The 10,729-nt window shown below is 53.2% G+C and overlaps 1 protein-coding gene across 1 annotated transcript; it reads right to left on the bottom strand.

Annotated features, from left to right (window-relative positions):
* Positions 1–1,053: 1,053 nt before the first annotated feature.
* ASB1 (ankyrin repeat and SOCS box containing 1) lies at positions 1,054–8,785 on the bottom strand. Its single transcript, XM_021539604.3, has 5 exons — positions 8,739–8,785; positions 8,374–8,520; positions 6,364–6,666; positions 2,916–3,301; positions 1,054–1,425 (listed from the first exon to the last, which is right to left on the bottom strand). The coding sequence occupies exons 1-5, from the start codon at positions 8,771–8,773 to the stop codon at positions 1,292–1,294; spliced, it is 1,005 nt and encodes a 334-aa protein (XP_021395279.1). The 5' UTR covers positions 8,774–8,785; the 3' UTR covers positions 1,054–1,291.
* Between the last annotated feature and the right edge of the window lie 1,944 nt (positions 8,786–10,729).

The following is a 10,729-nucleotide window of genomic DNA, read 5'->3' as shown; positions in this document are numbered from 1 at the left end:
AGGCTTTACAACCTGTTTGCATCTCCCAGGCATGTTCACACCTCTATAAAGCCAGTGCACAGCTTGCTGCCAGCACTGGGAAAACTGAAACCAGCTGCAGACTTGGGAAGGGAATGGTGCAGAACTGCCCCTCCTCACCTGCCCACAGCACCTCACCTGGAGGAGGTCTGGAAATATCCTCTGATTTTGTTTGCTTTTGCATTTATTTGTGTCTCCAGGAAAAGAACATTTTGAAACCAGTGTTCAGGCCTACAGGGTAAACCCATAGGGTCCAGGGATAGGGCCTGGAGCAACCTGGGATAGTGGAAGGTGTCCCTGCCCATGGCAGGGGCTTGGACCTAGGTGAGTTTTAAGGTCCCTTCCAACCCAAACCAAGCTGGGATTCTCTGGTATTTAAGGTCACATCTGGAAAATTACCTTTGCCAGGTGGATGAGCATGGAAAAAAGAGCTAGCAAAGAAAAATAATAAAAAAACCCAAACAAACAAACAAACAAAAAACAAAAAAAAAACCCAACAACTTATAACACAGTGACTTTACTTGAATGGGAAAAGTTAAAGCAAGTACCAATTATCACCTGAGATTTTTCCCACGATCCTGAGGCAGCAGCATCTCTGTCCTTCTAAAGCTGCTGTTTTGACAATGATTCCTCTGCACTGAGCACATCACTGGTTGACCCTGAGATCCCAACAAAAGGCTGCTGAATCCCTGCAGAATGACTCTTCTGGGAGTTTGTGGCATGAAGAGGCACTGAAAGTCAAGGGAGCCCAGGCTGCTGGATGCAACACTGTGTTTAGAAGCATAAGATCTGCCAACTCTTAAAAACAACTTTTTTCTCCTTTTTCCACGATGCAAACAAAATGGATCTATTAAGTGGCTCTGCGGGGGTTTTCTCTGGTCTTAGCATGGGATATGGAGCAAAATGTAGGCAGGAACTTCTGGTTTTATGTGCTGTGATGGGAAAAATAGTAAAGTAGGGACACTTTCCCCACACAGAAATGCCACAGAGACCCCAGGTGTGTGTGTGACACAGATCAGCAACAGAGGTTACACATTTGCCAACAGCTACAGGATATATTGTATTAGCTCCAGCAATACCCACACACGTTTAGCAGCCTCTCCCCAGGGAGATAAGACACACGGAATCACTGCACCCTAAATCTGAAGGGGAAAAAAACAGGAGCAGGGAATTATGTGCACTCCATGAGGGGGCAAGGGGCAGATTGGTACCTGGCTCTGTCAGGGCACTCATTTACCAAGTCAAACTGTCCCCAGAAGCAGCCAGCTGCCCTTTAACTGTGTTCATGGAGTAAGAATTGTTTAATGGGGTCTGGAATTGGAAGGCTACGGATCAGCTCCAGGCGGGATTTGCCAAGGATTCTCCGTACAGCTATGCGGCACAGAGACAAGAGGCTCCGGGTGCGGCCTGCAAGGAAAAACACAGGCAAGAATTACTGGGGAAAGAGAGAGGCACAACAGCAACACGCAGGCAGGGCAGGAGCTGAGCGTGCACAAATCCTGCCTCCTGAGGAGGTAACACCTCCTGGGTTTGGAGATTTCCAACTGCACAGGCAGGCTGGAAGGGCCAGCTGCAGGCTGGGTGGGCTGGAGACCATGGAGGACATCACTGCTGAGCCACTGCAGGACCTGAGGGAGCGGCTGGAGCTGTGCCAGGGGGGTTAGGTTGGATTTTAGGAAAAGGTTCTTCCCACAGAGGGTGCTGGGCACTGTCCAGGCTCCCCAGGGAGTGGTCACAGCCTCAAGGTTGCCAGAGCTCCAGAAATGTCTGGACAGGGCTCTTAGGGATGCAAAGGGTGGGATTGCCAGGTTGTCTGTGCAGGGCCAGGGCTTGGACTGGATGATCCCTGTGGATCCCGTCCAGCTCCACAATTCTATTTGGATCATTTTAAAATTATGTAGATCGTATTTTTTTCCCCACCCATCCCCTGCAAAACAACAGCACTGACAGCCAGCTCAGGCCTTATCCCAACTTTCTTTTGAGGGCTTTCTCTGCATCCATGGAGAGCTCTTCCAGCACAGGGATGAGAGGATGGTGGTGCCCATGTCGATTCAGGAATTGGACCTCCAGGCATCACTCCATTATCCCATATACTACACCTGAGGAATCCCATTTGCCTCCTCAACCCAGGCCTAACAGAACTCCAGCTTATGTGAGCTTCTCTCCTCAGAATCCCAGGCAGGTTTGAAAATCAGGCCCATGCAAAGCTGAGTAACCTGGGGATATGAATTGTATCTCACAGCCTGAATCCCTTTGAAATTCCTCTGGAATTCAAGAGGGAAACTTTACTTCCACCCCTGGTGCAAAGCTGTGGCCTTTACCAGGTGGGCTTCTGAGGTGCTCTGCTTTTCCCCACCTTTTTTCACTTCCATCCAAGCTTGCTCCTGCCCCTTCTTACCCCTTATCCGTGTTTGTGGCTTTCCTTCCCAACCAGTCTGTCCAGATTAAACTCCCTCCTGGATCCAGAGCCCAGGGTCACACAGGAAGCTGGGACACACCTGTATGGCTCTGGAGAACTGGATGCCACTGGTGATCCATAGCTCCAAAGCCCAGCTCGGATGGGACCCCTACGCCTTGCCTACATGAGTAGGCAATGGAAAAGAGCTGGGAGAGATGAAAAAGGTGGAGTAACAGACAGAGGTTTTGCTGCTGAAGGACTCAAGAGGGGAAAACACCATGTGAAGGTACAAAATGCAACAGGGGAAAAGCAGAGCGGAGAAGTCATTAATGCTTTGTTTGCCAGCTTGTTAGACCCCATTATCTAATTGCTGAAGATCCTTGAAGTGAGGACACCAACACCCACCCCACCACCTCAGCGGCACCTTCACTTCCAAACAGCCCCTCCAAAGGGCTCTCCTGCACCTGCAGCGCCACTCCAGGGACCCAAACCCACTCACCCCTCGCTTCTTTGAACACCTCCAGCGCCTCGGCGTTCACCTTGACCCTCCCCGTGGCCTCAACTCCCAAGGCCTCCACCTTGACAAGGTTGAGATCTGCTCCGAAGTCAACGAGGAGGCGGACGAAGGCCGGCTCGCAGCCGTGCCGCAGGACGGCGTCCAGCACGCACACGGGCGAGCCCCGCGAGAAGCCCTGCACGTTGACGGGCCCGCAGCAGTTAAAATCCGGGTTGGCTCCCGCCTGCAGCAGCAGGCGGAAGCAGGGCAGGTTGTGGTAGGCAGCGCTGATGTACAGGGGACACACCACCAGCGTGGTCAGCGGCCGCAGCGCCTGCCCCGGCCCGCGGGAAGCCAGCTGGTGGTTCACGTCCACGTCCGCGCCGTACCTGCTCCAGGGAGAGGGAGGGAAGGTTGGGAATAGCAAGGGACGAGGCTGAAGGACACGTGCGGTGAGAACCTCTGGAACCCGCCCATCCCTGCCCTCAGGTGGGCCTGGCAGTGCTTCTGAGTGGGGACAACACAGTGTGATCTCCCAGAAGCAAAGCTGTTTCCCTGCCCACAACAGCCCAGGATTTGGAGAGAGGAGGAACAGCAACATCCTTGCCCTCCTGATGGATTGGGTTTGCATGGCCAGGTTTTGGTGGTGGGAGGGTACAGGGGTGGCTTCTTTCAGAAGCTTCCTCCATGTTGGATGAAGGGGAACAGGTAGAGCTTGAGAAGGAGGGAGGGGTGGGGGAAGGTGTTTTTTAAGATTGATTCCACCTCTCACTACCCTGCTCTGATTTTATTAGGAATAAATTAAACTGATGCCCCCAAGTTGAGTCTGTTTTGCCTGTGATGGTATTTAGTGAATGATCTCTCCCCCTCCTTATCTCTCCCATTCCTTATCTCAACCCAGGAACTTTCAGTTATATTTTCTCTCCTCTCGTGCCTTGGCACCAGGGATGGCTCAGCCCTTAGCCAGCACCACATAATGCTGGATGCTAACGAGCTGCCTGGGGAGCAGGGATGTTTCCAGATGACTCCACTGAAGAGGGAGGCTGAAATAACTTCCCTACCAGGATAAAACAGGGGCCAAGAAAGTGACACAGGCACTCAATCCCAAACAGCAGGGAAATGGAAACAGGAATCTGCACTCCACAGCGAAACATCCGTGACAAATACCTGCTCCCAAAGGAGCTGGAAGCTGCTGGGGATTCCCTCAGCAGTGGGGACAGTAATTCCATGTACCTCTCATGCAGCTTGGATGGGAAGGAGGACGAAGACTTCACAATCCCTAAGGAGTAGCTGGTTTTAATTGCAAAGCCCTGTCCTTTCTACCCACAGAGGGAGAAAAGGTTCCTTCACCCACCAATCCCCCTCCCCAGATTGCAAACTGAGCACTCAGAGAACCAACCAGGTTTTTCCTAGATAGCATGATATTCCTTTCAGGAGTTCATAGAACAAAGGAAAATACCTGGGGACAAATCCTACCTCAAAGCAGGCACAGTTCTTGCTGAAACCAGTGGGGACTGCTCCCTATCCAGCAAATATTCAACCAAATCCTGCCGTTCTGAGCATGGGAAGAGTCTCATTCCAATTAAGCACACCCAGAACAAGGGCTGAGAGACTCCTCTAAGATCTGCAAATGGCACAAAGTGTATTTTTTCCCTTAAAATCAGATTAGACAAGCATTTGGACAGAGTTATCCATGCTGCTCTGGGAGTTCCACAGGGCTGTTTTAAGCAGCCTTCTGAGCAGCCTTCTGAGCAGCCAGCAGATCTCCCTTCATTTCAGTCATTTCTTCCCCCATTATTACTATCAAAATTCTCAGTGGAAGCCCTCAATTCAAAGCAAACTCCCAAATTCTATCCTTAGCAGGGTTAGGCATGTACCTAAGGAATGGGGGTGATCTGGCAGCTCTTTTTCCCAGTTTTAGCCTGGCAAAAGGATCCTCTCATCCTTGCTACCCTCAGTTCCACTGCAGGTAGCAGTGGATCCCACCACAGGATGACCCCAAATTATGAGGAATGTCATTTATACCCTGGCATTAGAGCCCTAAATTTTCCAGCAGCCTCCCAGTAAAATGGATCCCCATTCCATAGCCACGTGTGGATGGGATGGGATTTCACCTCTGGCTTGGTTCAGCACTTGTAGGAATGCTCAGGGATCCCAACAGTGCTACCATAGGATTTTCGAACCAGGTGCTGTTTACACACCTGCAGCACACCTGACTGGGTTCAGGCTCTCAAAATATTCCCTCCTCTCTCAGGAAAAGTGTCTTCCTCGTTGCACTTTCCCTGCCAAATTCTGTAGATCCAACATCTTAAAAATCCCTGTAACATAAAGGCTGCATTTTTCACTAAGTAACTCTTCACAGATCTCTGAAATCCCTACTCCAAGATATTTGAAATTTTGGGCAATCTGACAACTTAGTATTAGCTTAGCAGCCTTGGGAGAGACACTGCCTAATAAAAACAGACTGGACAAACTCCAGCTAATTTTTAATCCTGAAAGTTGTCCAAAATCTTGCTTTTAATATTGTTGGTGAGGTATCCCAAGGAGCAGACACATAAATCAAGGCATCAGCTCTCCCTGTGCTGCTGAAATACCATTTGCTACATTTCACCCTGCCTGGGTGGAGAGAGCAGGGGAGATTTTTGGGAATGCAGCACGTTGAACCCTGTATCAACAAGCCTGTGCTGATGGGAACATCCTCTCATCAGCTTGTTGGGAAAGGACCAAGGAGGGGGGGATTATCTCTCCTTCTTCCTCCAAGCTGTACTTATATGAAAATTCAAAAAAGGAAGAAAATCCCCAAAGAATATGAATCTTTTACTATTCAAATCCTTTTGTTACTTTCTAGCATTTGAGGTCATCAAAGGGATTCCTTCAATTTTCTTCTCTTTCACTATTTCTCCCTACAACCTATATTTCCCATTATGACCCCTTATTATTTGGCATCCATGGCCCACATAGTTGTCCAGCACAATCCCTTGGACAGTAAATCATCCCATTTTAAAATAAGTACTGATCAGGGCACACCACAGAAGGAGCAATTCGAGTTCCCGCAGCCTCCTGCTAAACTTTGAGCCCTGCTGGTGCTGCCAAGGGAGTTGCCTAAGAGACAGCCCAACACCCAGGAAAGTTTTTTGGGGGAATCCACCTCCCTCCTAACTCCAGTCATGGGCATGGTGGAAGTTGGGGGGATTGCAAGGTTTGGATCTGACTGGATGGCAGGTTCAGCCCTGCAGACTCCTCTCTTGAGCTTGGGTTGGAACAGGTGGGATTGGAACAGGTGGGAACAGACCCGTTGCCAAGGCCAAGTGATGGGAAATCCAAGGATGTCCCTTTGGGCACCTCTCCACCCTCTCCTCTCCAGTCCAGGAGGTGTGGAGGCTGCGGCCAGGTGAGGAGGGAAGGCATCCCAAGGGAGCAGGAAAAGGGAGAGGCAGCCCCGAGCTCTGACCTGATGAGCTCCCGCAGGATGTCGGCGCGCCCCACGCGTGCCGCGTGGTACACGGGGGTGCTGCGGTGGTGCCGGCTGCCGTTGGGGTCAGCGCCGGCCTCCAGCAGGATCTTGGCACACTCCAGGTGCCCGTTGACCACGGCCACGTAGAGGGCTGTCTGCCCCTTGACGTCCACCAGGTCGATCTCGGCCCCTTTGCGCAGCAGGAAGTCGACGCAGGGGCCGTGGCCGGCAGTGGCCGCAATGCGCAGGGGGGTGCAGGGCAGCCACCCGCAGCACCACACCGACTTCTCGTTGATCCGGCTGCAGCGGGGGGACACGCGGTTAGAGAAACCCCATTCCCTCCGGGAGAGTGCCCCCTGGAAGCTTGGGGAGTGAAACAGGCTCCCCGGGGAATGGGCACGGCCCCAGGGCTGCCACAGCACAAGGAGGGTTTGGACAGCGCTGCCAGCGATGCCCAGGGTGGGGTTGTTGGGGTGTCTGTGCAGGGCCAGGGCTTGGAATTGATGACCCTTGTGGGTCCCTTCCACTCAGGATATGATTCTCTGATTTCTGGCACTTTTAGCAGCCCCAAAAAGCTCCTGTCAATCACCTGACAGATGCTGCCACGACAGATGAAGCAGAGCAGTGCTTGGATAGTGAGCTTTAGTTGTGCCAGGGGCTGCACACATGCACATGCCCTGCCTCAAAAGCCACCTATAAAAAAACCAAAACAACCTCTCCCTTCTGTCCCTTTTAAAGAGAGATGTCCCAAACTGGTAGCCCAGAGAAGCTGCACCTGCCCCATTCCTGGAAATGTTCCAAGTCCAGGCTGGACAGGGCTTGGAACTACCTGGTCCAGTGAAAAGTGTCCCTGCCCATTTCAGGGTGAGGGTTAGGATGAGCTTTCCAGTCCACCTCTACCTCCAAATTCAAAGACATCACTTCTCTGCTCACTCCATCACCTGTGGAATGGAACTGTGGGCCCTATCCTCCTCTTCCTGTCAAACTCTGCTTTTTCCCACAAAAAACCCTCAGCCCAAGGGTCCCAGGAGCCCCAGCTGCCCAGGTAGCAGAGAGAAGGGCTGGCTCATTCTCATTTTTTGCTGAAGTAACACCTTTTTTCTTTTTTTTTTTTCTTTTTTTTCTTTTTTTTTTTTTTTTTTTGAGGCTGGGAAACATTTAGCACACTCAGCAGATTTCTCCATGATGCAGGAAAATTAATTAACTATCCCCATAGTCACAGGGTTAGCACTGGGCAGATTTTGTAACATGGGGTGTTTCAGGTTTATAGTTGATTATAATCCCTTTTGTGTGTTTTCCCCATTATCCGTAAGCTCCCGTTTTCCTGGTATCACATTCCTATCCTGATCTGAAAAGAGTTTGTGCACAGCTGCCATAGCCTCATGAGCAGCTGTGAGATCTGCCTCCTGGGAAACCAGGGGAATGATCTGGAGGAAAGGGGAGCATCCTTCCACCCTGGCACCTCTCCCATTAAAAAACCCCATCCCTGGAAGTGTCCAAGGCCAGCCTGGATGGGACAGTGGAAGGTGTCTCTGCCTGTGGCAGAGGGTGGGATAACATGAGCTTTAAGGTCCCTTCCAACCCAAACCATGCTATGAAAAAAAAACAGATGAGATGAGGGCCACCAAAAGGAGCAGGCTGTGGGGACGGCAAGAACATCCTAGGAAACATCTCTCCCCAAGAACTGCGGGTGGGACGGGAGTCCCCAAAAGGTGCAGGCCGTGGGAACAGTGGCAAGAACACCCAGACACCTCTCACAAGGAAAACGGCTGAGATGGGAGTCCCTAAAAGGCGCAGCTGTGAGGACGGCGAGTGAAGCATCCTCCCTGACACCTCTCCCACAAAAACCCCCATCCCTGGAAGTTTCCCGGCCAGGCTGGCCGGGGCTGGCAGCACCCTGGGCCGGTGGCAGGTGTCCCCGCCGCCGGCAGCGGTGGGACGGATGCTCTTTACGGTCCGTGGGCCGCGGGGCAGGCGGCGGGGCCGTGTGCCAGGCTGCATGCCCACCTCTGGAAGCTCTCGTCCTGCAGCAGGCTGCGCAGCGTGGGCAGGTCCCCCACGAAGGCCGCGTCGTGCAGCCGGGTGTCCTCGCAGTGCTCCAGCGGGTGGTCGCAGAACTGCTCCCGCAGCCACTCCTTCAGGTTGCGCCCTGCGCTGCAGAGGGGCACACGGCGGGGTGAGGAGGGGCTGCCAGGGCAGCGAGCCCCGCGCCCGGCACACCGCCCCGGCACAGGCAGCCCGGCACACCGCCCCGGCACACCGCCCCGGCACACCGCCCCGGCACACCGCCCCGGCACAGGCAGCCCGGCACACCGCCCCGGCACACCGCCCCGGCACAGGCAGCCCGGCACAGGCAGCCCGGCCCGCCGTACCTGCCCGGGGCGGGCGGGTCCCCGCCCTCCGCCATCGTGCCCCGCCAGCCCCGCTCGCCCGCCCGCCCCGGAGCCTCGGCCCCTCCTCCCCGGCCTCCGTGCCCGGCCCGATTGGCCCCGCTTCGCTTCCTGCTCCCGCTGAGGCGGAGCCTCCCCGCCGGCTCCGCGGCCTCGCCTCCTTCCGCCGCTGGTTTTCCTCGGGAGCTGCGGCTTCTGCCTGCTGCTGCGGGCGCCTGCGGAGCCGGGGCTGCTGCGGAGGGCTCGGACAGCTTCCCGCGGCTCTCTGGGATCCTGTTCTCCCCGTTTCTGCTCACCTAACTCTGGGATCCTGTTCTCCCCGTTTCTGCTCACCTAACTCTGGGATCCTGTTCTCCCCGTTTCTGCTCGCCTAACCGATCTTACCTCCGCTATCCCGCAGCGCAGCCTCCGGGATCTTCGCTCGGAGGGGATCCACGAGCATCATCCAGTGCAACCCTGCCCAGGACAGCCCGACAGCCCCACCCTGGGCATCCCTGGCAGCGCTGTCCAAGCGCTCCTGGAGCTCGGCAGCCTCGGGGCCGTGCCCATTCCCTGGGGAGCCTGGGCAATGCCCAGCACCCTCTGGGGAAGAACCTTTTCCTAAGATCCAGCCTAAACCTCTCCTGACACTGCTCCTTCAGGTGCTGTCCCTGGCCACAGAGAGCAGAGACTGTAGCTGTCCCTCGGGAGGAAGATACAGGCAGTGCTGAGATCTCCTCCCTTTCTCTCTCTTCCTCCTCTTCTCCAGCTGAACAAGCCAAGTGCCCCCAGCTGTTCCTCATCCCTTCACCATCTTCATTCTCTCTATTCCCTTCACCATCTTTGTGACATTTCTTTGAACACTTTCTAGCAGTTTTATATCCCTATTGTTCTACAAGCATTTAAAACGTACCCTCAGATTCTAAGTGCACATTTTCAAGTCTCCAGTGGCAACAGGGAATCATGGTCATCCACCCACCCATCCACCCACCCATGCATCCACCCATGCATCCCCTCTCCTGCTGCTCTGTGGCAGGATATCCCTCCACAAACGCCAGGCCCTGGCTGCAAACACAGTTTCCTGTAAGTGTTGTAATTTGGGCTCTAGGAACATGCAGGAGAGAGGCAGAGTCTGCAAATCAAACCCATTCCCTTTGCCTGCTGGAAGATCAGGATTGATGGGAATTTCAGATCCACTAGCACTGCCACTTTCCCCTGCCTGCAGCCCTTACGCCACTGGATGAGGCAGACCCAGGGCCAGCAATTCTTTGCTCAATTTCTAACCTGAATTTACAGCTGCACTCAGAGGCTCTGCCTGCCCCACTCTGTGTCCACTCTGGGCAGGGAAGCAACCATACACATCCCATTCCCTGCTGCATCCCTTACCCATTTAATAGGAATACATTTAACAAGCTCCCCCAGCTCCAGTGGAGCGATGGGGGCTCATCCAGACGAAAAACCATGTTGGTCCATGGGCTTTTTTGATTTTTGTTTTGTTTTTGTTTGGGGGGGGTTTTGTTTGTTTTTGTTTTGTGGGGTTTTTTTTTTGTTGTTGTTGTTGTTGCTCTTTTTTTTTTTTTTTTTTTTTTTTTGGAGCCGATTCTGCTTTTCTTCCACAGGGAAAGTGTGGACAGTTAAGAAAGGGGAGCAGAGGATGCAGCACTGTTTATTAGCATTATATCCATGCGGGCAAAGCAGAGCCCTAGAGGGGAATAAAGGGAAGGATAAACAGAACAGAGAAAGCTGGAGTTGCTCATGGTTTGAGGTTCCTTCAGTTCTTGCTGCAATGAAGGCAGAAAGTTCTTACATACCATATCCCAGCAGATTTTCCAGCAGTTTGTCTCCTGAACCAGGCTTTGATTCTCTACTTTTTTTTCCTTAAGTGCACATGAAGAGAAGCCCATCCCAAATTGTCCTGATGAGTTCTTGTACAGTAATGGTGAAAGGGAGTGACTGTGCAGACTCAGCCTCCAGTGTTGAGAATCCATAGGTGT

The sequence above is a fragment of the Lonchura striata genome, chromosome 8 (genome assembly GCF_046129695.1).
Source record: "Lonchura striata isolate bLonStr1 chromosome 8, bLonStr1.mat, whole genome shotgun sequence".
Taxonomy (NCBI): domain Eukaryota; kingdom Metazoa; phylum Chordata; class Aves; order Passeriformes; family Estrildidae; genus Lonchura; species Lonchura striata.
This window is presented reverse-complemented; position numbering and strand designations above follow the sequence as displayed.

Excerpts from the sequence above, each read along its gene's own strand:
- ASB1 (XM_021539604.3), bottom strand. The coding sequence starts at position 8,773 with ATGGCGGAGGGCGGGGACCCGCCCGCCCCGGGCAG. Across the intron at positions 6,667-8,373 it reads CAGGACGAGAGCTTCCAGAG|CCGGATCAACGAGAAGTCGG; the intron begins GTGGGCATGCAG and ends CCCCCGCTGCAG. Across the intron at positions 1,426-2,915 it reads GGTGTTCAAAGAAGCGAGGG|GCCGCACCCGGAGCCTCTTG; the intron begins GTGAGTGGGTTT and ends TTTTCCTTGCAG.